This window comes from Gopherus evgoodei, chromosome 1 (genome assembly GCF_007399415.2).
Source record: "Gopherus evgoodei ecotype Sinaloan lineage chromosome 1, rGopEvg1_v1.p, whole genome shotgun sequence".
In the NCBI taxonomy this organism is placed as follows: Eukaryota; Metazoa; Chordata; order Testudines; family Testudinidae; genus Gopherus; species Gopherus evgoodei.
In genome coordinates, this window is record NC_044322.1 from 198,105,459 (window position 1) to 198,123,297 (window position 17,839).

At 43.0% G+C, this 17,839-nt stretch overlaps 1 protein-coding gene across 7 annotated transcripts in view; it reads right to left on the reverse strand.

The window, feature by feature from the left end:
- Nucleotides 1-17,839, reverse strand: part of BBX (BBX high mobility group box domain containing) — a 216,066-nt gene that overhangs the window by 16,689 nt on the left and 181,538 nt on the right. For all 7 annotated transcript variants that reach the window (XM_030582309.1, XM_030582282.1, XM_030582307.1 and 4 more), the window contains 2 exons: nucleotides 2,392-2,589; nucleotides 1,482-1,674 (listed from right to left, as the gene is read on the reverse strand). In XM_030582309.1, the coding sequence (XP_030438169.1) occupies nucleotides 1,482-1,674; nucleotides 2,392-2,589 (391 nt within the window). The remainder of the gene's footprint in view (nucleotides 1-1,481; nucleotides 1,675-2,391; nucleotides 2,590-17,839) is intronic.

Sequence of the window (17,839 nt, forward strand, 5' to 3'; positions counted from 1 at the left end):
TATGGATAGGGCCATACCAAATTCACGGCCATGAAAAATGGGTCATGGTCCATGAAATCTGGTGTCCTCCTGTGTGCTTTTACCCTATACTATACAGATTTCATGGGGGAGACCAGCTTTTCTCAAATTGGGTGTCCTGCCCGAAAGGGAGTTGCAGGGGCATCACAAGATTATTTTAGGGGTGTCACAGTATTGCCATCCTTACTTCTGGGCTGCCTTCAGAGCTGCGTAGCCAGAGAGCAGCAGCTGTTGGCCAGGTGCCCAGCTCTGAAGGCAACACCCTGCTAGCAGCAGCACAAAAATAAGCATAGCAATACCATACCATGCCCCCTTTACTTCTGTGCTGCTGCCTTCTGAGCTAGGTGGCCGGAGCGTGGCAGCTGTTGACTGAGGGCCCAGCTCTGCAGGCAGCCGCACAGAAGGAATGGTGGCAATACTATACCCTGCCATCCTTATTTCTGCGCTGCTGCTGGTGGCAGCCCTGCCTTCAGAGCTTGGCTCCCGGCCTGCAGTAACTGCTCTTCAGCTGCCCAGCTCTGAAGGCAGCACCGCCACCTGCAGCAGTGCAGAAGTAAAGGCAGCAGTAATGCAACCCCCCCCAATAATCTTGTGACCCCCCACCCATTTTTGGGTGAGGACCCCTACAATTACAACACTGTGAAATTTCAGATTTAAATAGCTGAAATCATGAAATTTGTAATTTTTAAAATCCTCTGACAGTGAAATTGACCAAAATGGTCAATGAATTTAGTAGGGCCTTAATTATGGAGGAAGTCACTAACATTCTCATATAGGCTCAGAATTCCCCACTTGCCTTCGACACCTGGGAAGGACAGAGGGTCCACCTTTTAGACAGTAACCGGTGGCACCAAGAGAACCACAACGTGCCTGTGGCCTTTGACTGAGAGGAGACACTTCTGGCAGAAACCTCAGGCTAAGTCTGACCAGCGGCAACTAATTTGTTCTTTTGACTCCTGTGCTGTCACTGTGTGGGAAGTGAAGGAAGGTCTCTTTGCCTTCACCACAGCTTCTACCAAATCTCACAGGGCAGAACTGTCGTACGTGGTGCAAAGCCTGGTTAATCTGGGCTGCTCCTCTCCATGACAGCACAGAGTGTTCATATGTCTTACAGACAAAAGCACTTGGATGTCCTCAGCACTGTCTGCTTCTGCCTTGCATTGCACAGTTGTGAGGGAACAAGTGCTAACCCTTCCTTGCTCCCGTCTCAGCAAGCCAGCGCTGCTCGTTGTGGTTCTCTTGGTATATTATTAAAAGGCAATATCACTGATAATTAAGCCAGTGATCATTTCACCCTTCTAAAACAGGGCAGTGCTATAAACTAAGCGGCCAAAAGAGAAGTAGCGGTGGAAAAAATGACAAAACCAATTGACTCAGGTGTTAAATATTTCACATGCATTCTGTGTAAGAGGGCCGTAATGCAGAATCCTGTCAGACAACGCAGAAATGCAGCATACACTGACCTGTGTACATTTTCCATTGCTGCTACTTCTGCTAGAGCAGCTAAGCTAAAGAATGCGGACACAGCTGGCATGCCTGACGTAATACTATGAGTGTCCTCTGCTTCTGTACTTCTAGAGCATTCGTCGTTGCAATCGGTCTCCGCACTTGATGTTTTTTGGAGACTACTCTGTGGTAGCTCCTTTGGTTTTTCCTCTACAACAAAAGAAAGAAAGTAAAACTTGCAGGCAGCGGGGCATAAAAGTCAGCTACAGCTGTGTACTGAACAGTGCTTAGTATAGAGGTGTTAACATGCATTTTTCCATCATTAATTGAGACTTTATCATCTGCAATCCAAGTTTACTACTGGGGCTCTCTGCCTCCCTCTAATGGCTGGATGACATAGAAGTTTATGCTATGCACTGTGATCTATTTGGATATTTTTGCTCAGGCAGTGGAAGCTCACGCTTTTAAATCCAGAGATCCCGAGTTCAGTCCCTACTGCTGATGACCTACCTAGGGACATCCCATTATCCCTGTCTTTATATACACTACAGGGCTCAATTTCACATCCATTAACTGCACTCGCTGTGCAGACACAATACTTTTGCTTTGCTGGACCGGGAGCATGTTACCTTAGGAGAGATAAACTCTGTTTCAGCACACTCTCTGTGTGCCTCTCCCACTCCTCATACAGAAGTTTAGAGACAGATTTTTTTTTGACATCTAAAATTTTTATCCAACAGTAAATTGCCTATTTGGAGTTTACTGAGTCCCTAGATGGTATGACCCAATTGGTACCTGTTTTTACAGAATTATTTTTCCAGTACAGGCTTCCCTATTAGGGGTACGTTTCCCTACTACTTTACTTATACCTCAGAACCACCCTCAATAATCTAGATTTATCATAAATGTAGACTCCTGTTTTCTTACCCTGAGCCCCTCCTGCTGGTGACACTCGGCCATCTGCTGTCCGAACAAGATGTGTGATCTTAGTTTTCCTCGCTTTCCTCTTTTGGCTACCAACCAAGGGTTCATGCAGCAGTGCTGGCTCTGGAGTACTTGGGACAGACACAGAAGTTTTATTCTTCCGTGCAGGCTCACTGGGGTTTTTGTCTTCTGCAAGTATGGCTGAAACGGGACAAGTCAGTTACAATTACAAGTCAAACATAAAACACCAGAATTGCTAACTATACACACATTCATATCTGTCTGTACATGACACTTAAAATACTCACTAATGGGACTGTATGAAATATGCAGTGCTCGAGTCATGCAGTTTGTGAGCTGCACCCCGTGTTTTGGGTTTGCAAGGAATAGTATTGGACCAGTTCTTGCAGGTTTCTCTGAGGTTCAAATTTCTATTGTTTTAAAAAGATCTAGCAAGTACAAACTGAGACAGACTGACAATATCCTGCAACATTCTGGATACACCTTGTGGAATTAAGAGAAACTTTATTGAATTAAGGCTAATACCTTCGGGGTCCATTATATTAAAAACATAATGGTGCATGTTATTGGGGAACTGTATGCAACTTATCTAGGAGGGGGACCCTAATGTAATTCCTCTGATTTTCAGTCCTTTGAAGCCATCCCCTGAAGAGGTTCGCATATACTAATTCAAAGTGGATTCTCCAGGGGCCAAGAGACAGAAAAAGGATTTTTGGATAAATAACTTGGTTTTAAACAGGCTCAAGGCCTTCCTCCTGATCCAGAAAATGGCCAGGTCCCATGTTCCATGGCAGGCCCCAGTCCTTAGGGTAGGGTTGGAAACACTAGGGTTATGGAGGACCTCTAAAACTGTGAGCTGAAGTTGTAATGAACTTGACACCAGAAGGAAATTCTTTGGGTGGGGTTCTGAAGGACTGCTCCTGCCAGAGCCTATGTTAGTGTTGGAGGGTAACTCTGGTAAGCTTATTGGTATGCATGAGGGTCCCTTTTATTGTTCTCTGTAGTAGTTTTAGCTTAAGAATTAAATAGGCTTGCATAACAAGTGTTGTGTGGCACTTTATAAGAGAAAGTTACTTATCTTAAAATAACTTTTCTTTGAGCCGTGTGGTTCCCTACCTGTATTCCACTGCAGGTATGTAAGTGTGCCATGCCTGGAGCTAGAGATTTTGAAAGCAGCATCCATTGGCCCGCACATGCACCCTGGCTCACCTTGCGCCTCAAACGTAGGGGATAAAGGGTGAGGTGGACTGACCACCCCTCCAGTTCCTTCTCTATCATGAATCAGAGAAGATCTAAAGCACATGGAAAGGAGAGGAGGGGTAGTGGAATACAGAGAGGGATCACGCATCTCGTAGAACCTCCAGTTACTATAAGACAAGTAATCTTCTCTTCTTTGAGTGCTGGTCCCTATGCGAACTCCATTTTGGGCGATCAACAAGCAGTACTCAAAGAGGAGGAGCATGTGAGATTGCAGATGGCAGAGCCAAACAAAGGACTGCCATTGCAAGAGATGCCGAGGAGTACTGTACCAAGGCATGGTGTCTCGCAAATGTGTGGACGGTGCTCCTTGTAGATGCCTTGCAGATATCAAGTAAAGGCACCTCTTGAAGCGATTCCATAGATGTTGCTTGCTCTTACCACAAGAGGAGGAGGAAAGATTAGACAGCTGACAGCAGAGCAAAATAAAGCCAAAGATTCCTTTTGCAATTCTTTGAGAGGATATAGCCTGACCCTAAACTATGGTAACAAATAGTTTAGGAGACCTTCTGACTGGTTTTGTTCTCCGCAGGTAAAAGGCCAAGGCTCACTGAACATTGAGGGGGTGGAGCCTCCTTTCTACTGGGGATGCGTGTAGTTTTGGGAAGTAAGTGAATTGGAGTGAGAGGGGTCCTGTTCACCCAAACCATCAGAGCCACTGTAGAAACAGTCAGTGCTACAGCTGTTGAAGACAAAGATGGTACCATGAGTAACCAATGCTCTTGGTGAATGGTCTTCACCAGTGTCAAGGGATTCCGGCGTTTGTGTTCGGGGGTACCAGAGGCACTGGAACCACTGAATCAGATCTGGTGCCCATGGAGTTCTAGACTTGTGGGTTTTCTTGTCATGCCTCTGAAACCTAGGTTGTACTAAGTTCTCTTGGGCTGAACTTATAGACTTGCTCAGTTTAGGCGGGGCTGGATCCTACACCTCCAAAGCGGATCTGGATGAAGACTTAGTCTCTTGCTTATGAGAATGCCCCCAGCTCTCCAGATAAGACTGCACAGAGGGAACTGTGGGGGCAGACTCTCTTGCTCCTGAGTCGGACCTCCTGGCAGAAGGTGCATTCCTTACTTAGTTAGGCTGATGTATGGGAGTGGAGGCGGGAACAGGGTGTACCCAGGCCTGGGTCTGATTGCGGCCTCATGGGCTTTTCCAGTAGGTGCATTCTAAAGCTAAGTTCTTGCCCTTCCTGGGTATGGTTGGGGAATGAATGGGAGATTCTGCATCTTGCCACGATGTAGGCTTCTTTGATGTAGTACAAGCTGACTGAGAATGCATGCGGGCAGGAAGCACTAATTTTGAAGCCTGGAGTCCTGGGCAAAAGTCCACCATCCAACTAGGGAGCCAGTGGGATGGCGGGGGGTGGAAGGAGGGAGTGGCGGCAGAAGGGGGCCTCTCCAGGTCTGAGAGACTAACTGCTCATAAAAAAAACAAACAATCAGATTAAAAAAAAACCTATTTACAGATCTCTAAATATATTCACAGATAAAGGAGAAAGCTGAAGCTTTGGAAACTGGAGGTTCTGACCCAGACCACGCAGCGGTGAGAAAGAACTGGAGAAGTAGTTGGGTCCTTTGTCTCCTCGGTCAGAGGCACGAGGTGAGCCAGGGAATGTGTGTGGGCCAGCAGACACTGCTTTCAAAATTCTCTGGCTCCAGGCACATGGCATGCGCATGTCTACCCACCCCGGAATACACACAGTGACCAGCACTCGCAGAACAATTACTCTGGTATTAATCTCTGCCTAAGCAGATCTGTTTACTCTCTCTTCAGAGTCTCTTACTGTATATTCAGGGTGGGGACTGTGCTGCCTGAAATACCCTGGTCAGAAGGGAGCGAGAGGTGCATTTCCATTCAGGAGAGGTGACGGCCAGGGCAACTTGAAGTCTAGGGGGCTTTTGCTAGACTGAACTGTGACAGAAACAGTGGGTGAAATCCTGGCACCACTGATATCAATGAAAACAGGATTTCACTCAGTATGTAAAAGACTCTAGAAAAGGAGTGGCTAAGTGGTGGTCAGAGGACTAAATGCAGTCCAAGGAATTATAAAAAGCAGCCCATTGCTGTGCTCATCTTAAAAACAGAGGAACGTGGGTACCTGGACTCTGTAGACACAAATGTGTTACACTACTGGGGCTCCTGGAAAGTCGCCAATGTACTCACGCCGCCCCCCCCATAACTCCTTTGTTCGGCCAAGTATGGAAACTTCTTGCTGAATGAGGACTACTTTGTGAGTTGTAGTCTGCTGTACAAGTAATACAACATAATGCTTAGCACTCAGAGTGCTTTTTATCTTCAGAGTGAGTTACAAGCATTAACTAATCACCTCTGTGAGCTGGCTAAGGACAATCCCCACTTTACAGATAGGGAAACTGGAGGCAAAGATAAGTTAAATGACTTCCTTAAAGTGAGAGTAAGGGAGTCAAAGCCACAAGTAAAATGCTGGAGTTCCCGACTCACGTTCTCAATCCACTCTCCCCACTTACCCTTTGCTGTTTACCCCAATAGATAATATTGCTGTCTTTAAAAAACAGTAAATACACAAATAAGGCAATGGTTAAAATGAAGAAAAAAACAAGACAGGTTAAAAGGTGAACACTTAAAAGAGAAATCAGACAAGGAATAAAATACTGTGATAGAAATAGCGTACACCTAAATACAGACTGTCTACGTTACAATGGCTACAGCAGCAGAGTTATGGAACTGTAGCTGTGCCTCTGTATGAGATTTAATGTAGACACTTTCTATATAGACAGAAAGGGATTTTCCATTTATGTACTTAGCCACCTCTCTGAGAGGTGGTAGCTAGGTTGACGTCAGAACTCTTCCGTTGACCTAGCTACATCTACAGTGGTGGTTAACTTAACTATATCACATAGGGTGCAATATTTTTCACTGCCCTGAGCAATGTAGCTAGGTCAAATAAGCTACAACCAGTTTTTGTCTTGAAGTGGGAGATATCTCTATTTTTCTTTTATAATTTGAGGGTGTGTATACTGTATTCATGTGTGCATTAGCACTTCAAGACCTCAGGGGGAAGTGCCAAGAAATAATCTCCAGATTTAGTTCACCCGAAAATATGGTCTCCTAAAAATAATGCAGTCTGCGTGCATGTTTCTGGTTTGGTAAAAGCATATAGAGGCTCTCAGCTATCGCTTCTGCTTATTAGATGCTGCTAGCCTCCATGCATCAGAAGTGTGGTGTTACACTCTGAGCAGGAGATGAGGGAGGAGCAGGAAGCAGACTAACCACTACAGGCACCAGTGAAATCTAGTGTATCTAGTAAATTTAGATTTAGTGAAATCTAAAGAGGAAGTTCCACCTGAGTCTGAAGACTCCACTTAAAAGAGTAACAATAAATTGGCTTTAATACTTAATTAGGGGTTTTCGAACTTCATTGCACCACGACCCCCTTCTGACAATTAAAAAAACGACACGACCCCAGGATGGGGGAGTGAAGCCTGAGCCCACTCCAAAGGCTTGAGAGCCCAAGTTGAAAGATCCACACAGCTATTTTTAATGCACTAGCTCGTGCTCCACTAACACAAATTTGTCTACTTGGGCTGGGAGGCTTGCTCCCAACTGCAGTGTAGACATACCCTGAATGGACAGCCTCCTCTTTAGATGTCCTATTTTGGGCTTTATAAGGACTGATTATGTGTTACTCTGATGATTTAGTTGTAATTCAAAAGTGTAGCTAACACTTGGCTTTGGTGACTTAATACAATTGTCAAAATAAGGTCAAATTAAGATAGTTTAATCCTTAGTTTAGAGGAGTTTGTAGTGGTTTAATCTGAACAATATGTTTTCTTGATTTTATTTTTGATTGTTAGCTTGAATAAAATGTATAAAAATGTACTGAGTCATATTGCTTTCAAACAATTTGGATCAGAACTACTGAGAATCCATGTAGGATGGCTCCCCTTGAAAGTAACTCTTCAGTTCTCACAATACAAAATAATAAAAAATCCAAGAACTGAAAAAGTAAAAACCCAGAAAGGAGAAATAGGCAATGGTTATAACAGAGGAAGAACCAGAAAGGTTAAAAGCCATAAGAAAATAGGCAAAGGTGAAGGTTAAACAAAAGAGAGTAAAACATACTTAGGTGTGAGCTTATGAAACTATGCAAAGTTTAGGTACAAGGCTAAGCACATGGTTCTCTCCCCATACAGTTCAATCTGAATCTGAACAGGTAAACATAAAGTGATCCACCCCTTGTTGCGCATTCCCAGCTTCTGGCAAACAGAAGCTAGGGAACCATCCCTGCCAAGCCTGACTAATAGTCATTGATGGACCTATCCTCCGTGAACTTATCAAGCTCTTTTTTGAATCCTTTTATAGTCTTGGCCTTCACAATGTCCTCTGGCAAAGAGTTCCACAGGTTGACTGCGCATTGTGTGAAGAAATACTTCCTTTTGTTTAAGAACATAAGAACGGCCGTACCGGGTTAGATCAAAGGTCCATCTAGCCCACTGTCTACCGACAGTAGCCAATGCCAAGTGCCCCAGAGGGAGTGAACCTAACAGGCAATGATCAAGTGATCTCTCTCCTGACATCCATCTCCATCCTCTGATGAACAGAGGCTAGGAACACCATTCTTTATCCATCCTGGCTAATAGCCATTTATGGACTTAACCACCATTATTTTATCCAGTTCTCTTTTAAACACTGTTATAGTCCTAGCCTTCACAACCTCCTCAGGTAAGGAGTTCCACAAGTTGTCTGTGTGCTGCATGAAGAACTTCCTTTCATTTGTTTAAACCTGCTGCCTATTAATTTAATTTGGTGACCCCTAGTTCTTGTATTATGGGAATAAGTAAATAACTTTTCCTTATCCACTTTCTCAACATCACTCATGATTTTATATACCTCTATCATATCCCCCCTTAATCTCCTCTTTTCCAAGCTGAAGAGTCCTAGCCTCTTTAATCTTTCCTCATATGGGACCCTCTCCAAACCCCTAATCATTTTAGTTGCCCTTTTCTGAACCTTTTCTAGTGCTAGAATATCTTTTTTGAGGTGAGGAGACCACATCTATACGCAGTATTCAAGATGTGGGTATACCACGGATTTATATAAAGGCAATAACATATTCTCAGTCTTATTCTCTATCCCCTTTTTAACGATTCCTAACATCCTGTTTGCTTTTTTGACCGCCTCTGCACACTGCGTGAATATCTTCAGAGAACTATCCACAATGACTTCAAGATCTTTTTCCTGACTCGTTGTAACTAAATTAGCCCTCATCATATTGTATGTATAGTTGGGGTTATTTTTTCCAATGTGCATTACTTTACATTTATCCATATTAAATTTCATTTGCCATTTTGTTGCCCAATCACTTAGTTTTGTGAGATCTTTTTGAAGTTCTTCACAATCTGCTTTGGTCTTAACTATCTTAAGTAGTTTAGTATTGTCTGCAAACTTTGCCACCTCACTGTTTACCCCTTTCTCTAGATCATTTATGAAGAAATTGAATAGGATTGGTCCTAGGACTGACCCTTGGGGAACACCACTAGTTACCCCTCTCCATTCTGAGAATTTACCATTAATTCCTACCCTCTGTTCCCTGTCTTTTAACCAGTTCTCAAGCCATGAAAGGACCATCCCTATTATCCCATGACAGCTTAATTTACATAAGAGCCTTTGGTGAGGGACTTTGTCAAAGGCTTTCTGGAAATCTAGGTAGATTATGTCCACTGGATCCCCCTTGTCCACATGTTTGTTGACCCTTTCAAAGAACTTTAATAGGTTAGTAAGACACAATTTCCCTTTATAGAAACCACGTTCACTATTGCTCAACAGTTTATGTTTTTTTGTTTGTTTTAAACGTGCTTCCTATTAATTTCATTGACTAACCCCTATTACTTGTATTATGAGGAGTAAATAACACTTCCTTATTTACTTTCTCCACACCAGTCATGATTTTATAGACCTCTATCATATCCCCCTTAATCGTCTCTTTTCTAAGATGAAAAATTTCAGTCCTATTAAATCTCCTCATATGGAAGCTATTCCATAACATTAATAGTTTTTGTTGCCATTTTCTGTACCTTTCCCAGTTCCAATATATCTTTTTTGAGATGGGGCGACCACATCTCCACGCAGTATTCAAGATGTGGGTGTACCATGGATTTATATACTAGAATTATGATATTTTCTCTTATTATCTATCCCTTTCCAAATGATTCCCAACATTCTGTTCGCTTTTTTGATGGCTGCTGCACATAGAGTGGATGTTTTCAGAGAACTATCCACAATGACTCCAAGATCTCTTTCTTGAGTGGTAATAGCTAATTTAGATCCCATCATTTTATATGTATAGTTGGGATTATGTTTTCCAATGTGCATTACTTTACATTTATCAACACTGAATTTCATCTGCCATTTTGTTGCCCAGCTCTACCCTCTTTACAGTGCAGTGGTTGGGAGTAATCCCTACCTTCCCCACAAGTACCCTCCTTATGGCTCACCTCTGCCACTGTGCCTGCAAAGCACAGCTGGCTGATAGTGGCTAGGAAGGTGATGAGGTGGTATCCTCCCTTCTCACTCCCAATTACTTAGTACCACTGTTTTACTGGAATTAAAAAATAAATCTTTCACACCAAAAGAAATAGCTTGTATTAGCAATACTATGCTTAGCTAATAGCAACATGACGATGAAACAAAATCCAAATCCAAATAAGTGCCCAGTGCAAACAGGGTCCATACATCCCACAATCCCGCAGCTGCAGAATTCGCCATGGAATTTATCCTTGCTGAAGAAGTGTGCTCCAGGATCAACACTTGCATCTCCCCCTCCAAGCAGAATCTCCCCAGGGCCATGTGGTTATAAAGTGGGGTGGGGAGGAGCAAGAGATTCTCTGGAAGTGGGGCACAAAGAAACTGGGGTCCTGCAGGACCTACTGCCATAATATCAGGAGCAGGATAAAAGCAGAATGGGTATTTTATATATTTATATATGATATACTATTAAAAAAAAGAAGTCCTTCCGTGTTGCAAACAACATGAATGCCCCGGCTAGCAGCTGCTGCTTTCTGGCCACCCAGCTCTGAAGGCAGCGCTGCTGCCAGCACTGCCACAGTTACTTCTGTGCTGCTATTGGCGGTGGTGCTGCCTTCAGAGTTGGGGCGGCCAGGGAGATCATGTTGTCTGCAGCACAGGAAGACTATTTTTTAAATCCCATTTCCGTCTCATAATACCTACTCCAACTGCTTGTGCATTGTTTGTCGAATTTTTATCCTGCTCCCACTATTATGGCAGTGGGATTCCAGTTCTGCTATGAGGTAGACAGGGAGGCATGACAAATTCCATGAAGGGTAAGAGGGGGCGCGACTGGAAAAGTTTGCACACCATTGCTATAGAGAGAAACTCCACCTGGCAGAGGACCAGAAGCAGCGAATGCAGGAACCTTCCAACTTCTGGACACTCCAGTAAAAACTGTAGTATGTTCTCTGACTTTCACTGTCCTGTGCTGATTGGTTGTTTGTGCCAACCCTTCTGCACCCTCCTCGGAGTCTCGTCTCCTCAGCTTCATTCTACACTTGTTCCTCTTATTCCTTTTCCTTCCGTTTGCTTTCCAGTTAGCTGATCCCCTTCTAAGTAACTAACCCTTCATCCCAAAATAAAATAAATGGAATCAACAGAACATTTGCTGCCCTTCCATTGTGCACTCTGCTTGTGTCCTACTCACCCCCCGACCTTGTATCCATCCTATTTACACAATGCTGTCTGTTTCCTTGTACTCCTGTCTGTAGCTATATGCTTTTTTCTTGTCTTTTATTTAGACAGTGAGCTCTGTGGGGGCAGGGACTATCTTTTTACTCTGTGTTTGTACAGCACCTAGAACAACGGGGTTCCGTCTATGGTGCTCCCAGGCACTACTGCACGACAACAAAACAACATCTATTACACAAACACACACTTTTCTAGCTCTCATGGTTGCCAAGAAAACATTGAAAACATGAACAAAGAGTGAAATGAAGCAGCATTTTCCACTGAGAGGTGTAAACTGCCCCATTCATCTCCACCGGATGTTAAATCTAAAACCTAAAGGCAAGTGTTTACATTTCAATACGGTTAACTCTTTCACGGCTTATTATTTTTTAGCAGAAACATCCAGCTAAAGGTCATATAGCACAATCATGAGCTATGTCCCATGCCTCCCCAGTGGCCAAAAGCCCCACCTGGCCCTGATCCACTTATCAAAACACCCAGTTTCCCCCATTTCCATTTTTTTATGCAGTTGTGTTTGTCAATACAAAAAATCTGTGACACAGAAAACGAGGCCAGCACAAATTAACAACATTTCATACCAAATTAAACACAAGGGGAAATTACTCATTATAATATTTGATTATTTACATTAAAAAAATAAGAGTTTTTTTTAATTAAAGCTGCAACAGATTTTCCATTTTGCTACACCAGAACGATGCAGAATCCAGGGCCTTGCTGAAAAAAATTAGGCCCAGCTTGCCTAGGAATGCATGGAGCCTTTACTATTAAGGACTGGATAGAATGGGTGAGATGGCATCATTTTATCCCAAGGCTGTAACTACACAGAGTGTTTGCTTAACATTTCTCACTACTGCAATAGTACCAGTGCACTTCCACTGGACAAAGCACCAGATTTTTAAGAATTGTATATTCCTGCACAGAGCATGTCTAGGAGACACTAGTAAAAATGCCAATGGTTGCCAGAGCCCTGTCTACACTAGAACTCCCACCAGTAGAACTGGTGATACTACAATGCCAGGACATTTTAAAAAAACAGCTCAGGGTAAACTAAGCTAAGAGTATGCCCATAATCCCACAACATTAAGACATCAATTATTTGCTCCCTGCCTGTACTGCTCTTGTGCGTTTCTTTGCTCAAACTATTTCCATTTCTGCTGGGATTCCAATATTTCTGGATAGAAACATAAGAAAAGACTAAGTCTGCTGAGCTGTTCATCCAAAGACCTCCAAAAGACTTTACAAAAGGTGGGTAAAGTTCTTTCTGATTTTGCACATAAGGAAGCTGAGGCAAACAGAGTCAGAATGACTTGGCTAAAGTCATACAGTGAGCCAATGGCTGAGTTGGAAATAGAGGATAAAATTTTGAAAAATGTCTAAGTGATTTAGTCTCCTAAGTTCCATTTGCAAAAGTGACTTAGGCACTCAGGGCCAGATATACAAAGATATTTAGTTGACTGAAGCTACAAATAGTGGGATTTTCCTAGTGGGATTTTCAAAATCTCCTAAAAGCAGGTGATTTCAATGGGCGTTACGCACTTAGATCTTCTGTAAATCCCACTAGGCATCTATCTCCATCTTGGGTACCTAAATACCTTTGTACATCTGGCCCTTAAGGGTCTGAGTTTCATTTAAAGTCAATGGGACTTAGAATCCGAAATGCCCACCTCACTTCTGAAAATCTGACCCAGAATCCAGATCCTCTTAATCCCAGTCCTGAATTCTAATCACTAGATCAGGCAGCTTTCTATTACTGGAACAGAATCACACAGTTCCTTCCCTGATGGCCTTTATATGACAAATAAACTATGTTGTGAAGTTCCAAGTTTTCCTTATTTTAAGGTTCAACCCTGCATGGAGCTAACCAATCTGGCCTCAGTCCAGCAAAACAATTAAGCACATTCTTAATGTTTAAGCAGTGGGACTACTCACATGCTTCATTGTTAAGCACATGTTTAAGTGTTTTCCTGGACTGGGGCCAGAGTGCTTAACAGCTGGCAGGTTCGAGACCTTTATTACAATGTGTGTTTCACCTTGTATCAGAAAATTTTGAAAAATCAAAGTGCTTTTGAGCTTTGGAGGATTTTCTCTTTTTTGTTTGTAGATATGAAGATTTTATTGTTTTTACTCATATATTTATTCAATGGTTTGGTTCCCTTATTTTTCCTAATGAGGATTCAACAAAACAGAAACGTATTTCCTAGCAGATGACCTATACAACTCATTCATAATTTAGGCATGGTAATTTGAAAGGTACTCAGCAAGAACTGTACCTACATATATATTATACCAATACTCATTCAGCCATTAAGAAAGGTACTTCTTGTAAACAACCATCACAACATATACTTGTGCAAATAAGTATATTGTTATATACCACTAACCACACAACATTTCTTTATCACTGAATGCTTCACAGCTGGGTACGGTCTATGCATTCCAGTATAGCATAAATAGACCACACAGGTCACAATAAAAGCAGCAAAGAATCCTGTGGCACCTTATAGACTAACAGACGTTTTGGAGCATGAGCTTTCGTGGGTGAATGCATGTCATGCATCTGACGAAATGGGTATTCACCCACGAAAGCTCATGCTCCAAAACGTCTGTTAGTCTATAAGGTGCCACAGGATTCTTTGCTGCTTTTACAGATCCAGACTAACACTGCTACCCATCTGATACTTGATAGGTCACAATGCAGCACACAGGCACAATAACACTGGTGGATGTGACAGAGCAGGGAATGAAGAGGGGCACCGTGGCCAAGCTCCAGGGAGAAGGATTAAGCACGGTGCAATGGGGAGAGCTGGGGAGTAGGATTTAATTTGCATTATCTGAGAAAGAGGGTTAGGAGTCAGACCAGAGTTGAGGAGGAGTCTTGCAATGGGATCATCTGAAAAGATTCAAGGAGTCAGTTAAATAAAAAGAGGGAGAGAGGCTGTTCTATGTAGCAGGGTCGACATGGGAGAAGAATCTCCTGTCCACTGATGAAAGACCAAATGGGTATGGGAAGACAAGAGGAAAAAATTTAATCTAGTGAAAAACTTTGTCAACAGCTTGGACTTTGATTCTGCACAACTTGTTCACTTGCAAATTCCCATGGGAGTTTTGAGTGTGCTGGAAATGCAGGATCAGACCCCGAGAACAGAGACAGAAATGATTTTGGAGAGCTGGAGGGGCTGGGTGAAGCGAGGGGCAAATCTATGGTGGAACTTGAAGAGTAGGAAGGTGATTTTCAACTGGATTCTGTAAAGAATAGGAAGGCAGTAAAGATTCCTGAAGACGGAGGGTTTGCGAGGGGGATATATTACTGGGTACTGATAGGGAAAAAAAGTCACATTTTGGACAACTGTAGTTTGTAGAACTGAGACACGGGGATATCATTAAAGCAGCTTTCCATTGACCTCAGCGGGCATTGGATCATTCTCCTCTAACGTGAAAGAGAGATACCAGTTTAGTTTAAGAGACAAGAAAAGTTGACTATGTAAAAATAGCCCCTTTCCCCTCCAAACATCTGCTCTCTGTGTATATCCAGAGTCAGAGCTCTTTGGTTTTGGTGACAAAAGTAAGTTTTTACTAATTGCAGAGCTAACTCAGCTCTGGGAGCTGGAGTCTCTCCTGGCTCACGCATCATCCTCAGTTCTGACTCCAGAATCTTTATTACTTAGGATTGTGCCTGAACTGCTTAACCTACAAATATCTCAGGGAAGTTTGAGAATTGACAGTTAGAAAAACATCTTTCAATTGGTAAATAACACAGAAGTGGCCAAGACACAACAAACAGGTAACCCCTCCACTGCAATGCCACTTTTACGGAATCACTTTTCAGAGTAAAAGTGCACTGTAAAGCATTACCTCCAAAAAAGTAGCAGGGAACCTAGTCTTCATGTTAGCTTCAGACTGGACCCCCCCCTTAGAAGAATTCAGAGAGGTAAAGTATATGAAATGACAACTTGTGGTTTTTATAAGATGGAGTACTTTCCATTTGCATCTGATCTGATCCTAATTCGCTTGAACGTGCTCCTAGCTGCAAAAACCAACCCCCCCCTCACCTACTTGTCTTTAAAATACACACCACCACAAATATTTTAAGTCCTGGAATTTAAAGCTAACAGCAGAACTACATATTGCCAACTTCATCTATATTGGTCTTGCCCCAACCCCCCATCGAAGTCTTCCATCATTGCTGCCACCAATACAGCTCCACCAGCAGGAAATATTAAAGTGAAAACGGTAGTGTAGAGAAGGCCTAAATATAATTATTTATATTTAAATATAGATTCTCATACCTACATGTAAAGATAAAAGCAGTATAATCAAGCAACAAACTTGGAAACTGTAAGGTGCTGATGTACTTTGGTTTGGGAAGTTCCTGTCAACAGTCAATTTTTTCAGTTTGATATGGTAGTTAGAAGTCACAAACAATTGAAAAGTTACAGCCAGGGGCGGCTCTAGGGATTTTGCTGCCCCAAGCACGGCAGGCAGGCTGCCTCCGGCGGTTTGCCTGCGGAGGGTTCGCTGGTCCTGCGGCGTCGGCAGACCTCCCGCAAGCGTGCCTGCGGGAGATCCTCCGAAGCCGCGGGACCAGCGGACCCTCCGCAGGCATGCCTGCAGGAGGTCCACCGAAGCCGCAGACCTCCGAACAGACCCTCCACAGGCAACCCGCCAAGGGCAGCCTGCCTGCCACCCTCACGGCGCTGGCTGAGCGCCCCCCGTGGCTTGCAGCCCCAAGCATGCGCTTGGCGTGCTGGGGCCTGGAGCCGCCCCTGGTTACAGCACTATGCAAAAAAGGACAGTCCTCAGTTGGTACCCATCATGGGTAATTTTAGCTTAAGTCTGAACTAATTTAATTATAACTGGTTGTTAAAAGCTATTTAACTTCAACAGAGTAGGCCAAATTAGTTACACAAGTTCAATCCTTCTTCAGTCCGTATGGTTGCATTCATATTACTGAGCACAGAATTTGGCCTGCTTTGCATTTTTTACCACTGCAAGCCAGGATGCCAGAGTTACGTGGGAAGTTATTTTAAGGTGAGCAAAAATGTTAAAGCTATTCTTATCTACAAGTTTATTTATATCCAACAACAAAAAAAGAGCAGACAAATCTGCTGTCTGTACTTGGGCTTGTTATTAATCTATTGTAATAGTTAAAAGGGGCAGAAGTAACACCATAAATCGATTTAGTCAGCACCATGGAATTGTTTCAACCTCTGATTTTCATGAAGGCCTGGTTTTCTTTTACAGAATTTGATATTTGTCCTTTTAAGAGAGTTGCCTTCATGTAGAACACCACCACGTGCCATCCTACTCCTTATCCCCTGAGTGGGAAAGATCAGGAGCATTAGGAGTGTACAGGTAAGCACAATCCACGCACATTTGTACAGAAAAGTGTAAACTCATGGCAGTTGACATATACTGAAGTGGTGACAAGGAGAGCAGAGTGATGACAAGGAGAGTAGAAGAAAGCCTCAGAATGATGACACGACCTAAAGCAAAAAAGAGATAATTGGTGTGGAGCTGATGAGCAGCCAAGAAAAGTTGAGACGGGTTAAGCAAAGCCAGGCTTGCAAAAGCACAGGCAGGCGGAGGGAAAGGGGAGGGCTGAAATCCTGGCTCCCTGAAGTCAATGGCAAAAAGCCCATTGAAATCAATGGGGTTAGGATTTCACCCTAAGGCTCCAGCAGGACTGAATATTGGTGCAGGGCTCCATGCTAGCAGACCCCAATGAACGGCCAAGCCCTAAAAGATGGAAAAAATTGTGTTTGGAAGGGGTGATTTCAGCTAGGAGGTTATTGGGCTATGTGGCACATTATAAAATAGTACAGAGGTTTATACTACTATACTCCTATACCAACACTGCACAGAAAAGTACAGCTCAGCAGTGTCAGAGATTGCTGAGCACTGGAGCAGATATTCTGCACAGAAGCAGTGATTAAGGAAGCCACAGAAATAGGTTATAAACTTTACAAATATTACACAGAATGAAGAATGTGTTTTGTTTATGATCCTCTTTCTACCATCCCTTCTAAAGAACTCACCACAACCAAACATCGAAACAATCCCCTCAATGGTTTCATGAAAACTTCTATTCTCAAATGCAAACTCAAGGAGATGGACTTCAGTGACAGGGAAAGGAAACGCTTCTCTGTCCCCTCATGCTGTGTTCTATTTTTCCCAAATAGTCACTAAAACATCCTTCCAGAAGGGATCAAATGACTAATGTGGAGCAAAGGCGAAAATAGGTAATTTTTGTGACATGTTATGGCCCAACAGTAAGAAAGTCTTCAATCCATGAAAAATTCCTTCATGTTAATCTATTTAGTTGGTTGATGGGCTAATTACAGATGCAGTTTGTATAGCAGGTGAGTATATTAGCATGGGATTGACAGTTACCTAGGGAGGTTGTGGAATCTCCATCATTGGAGGTTTTTAAGAA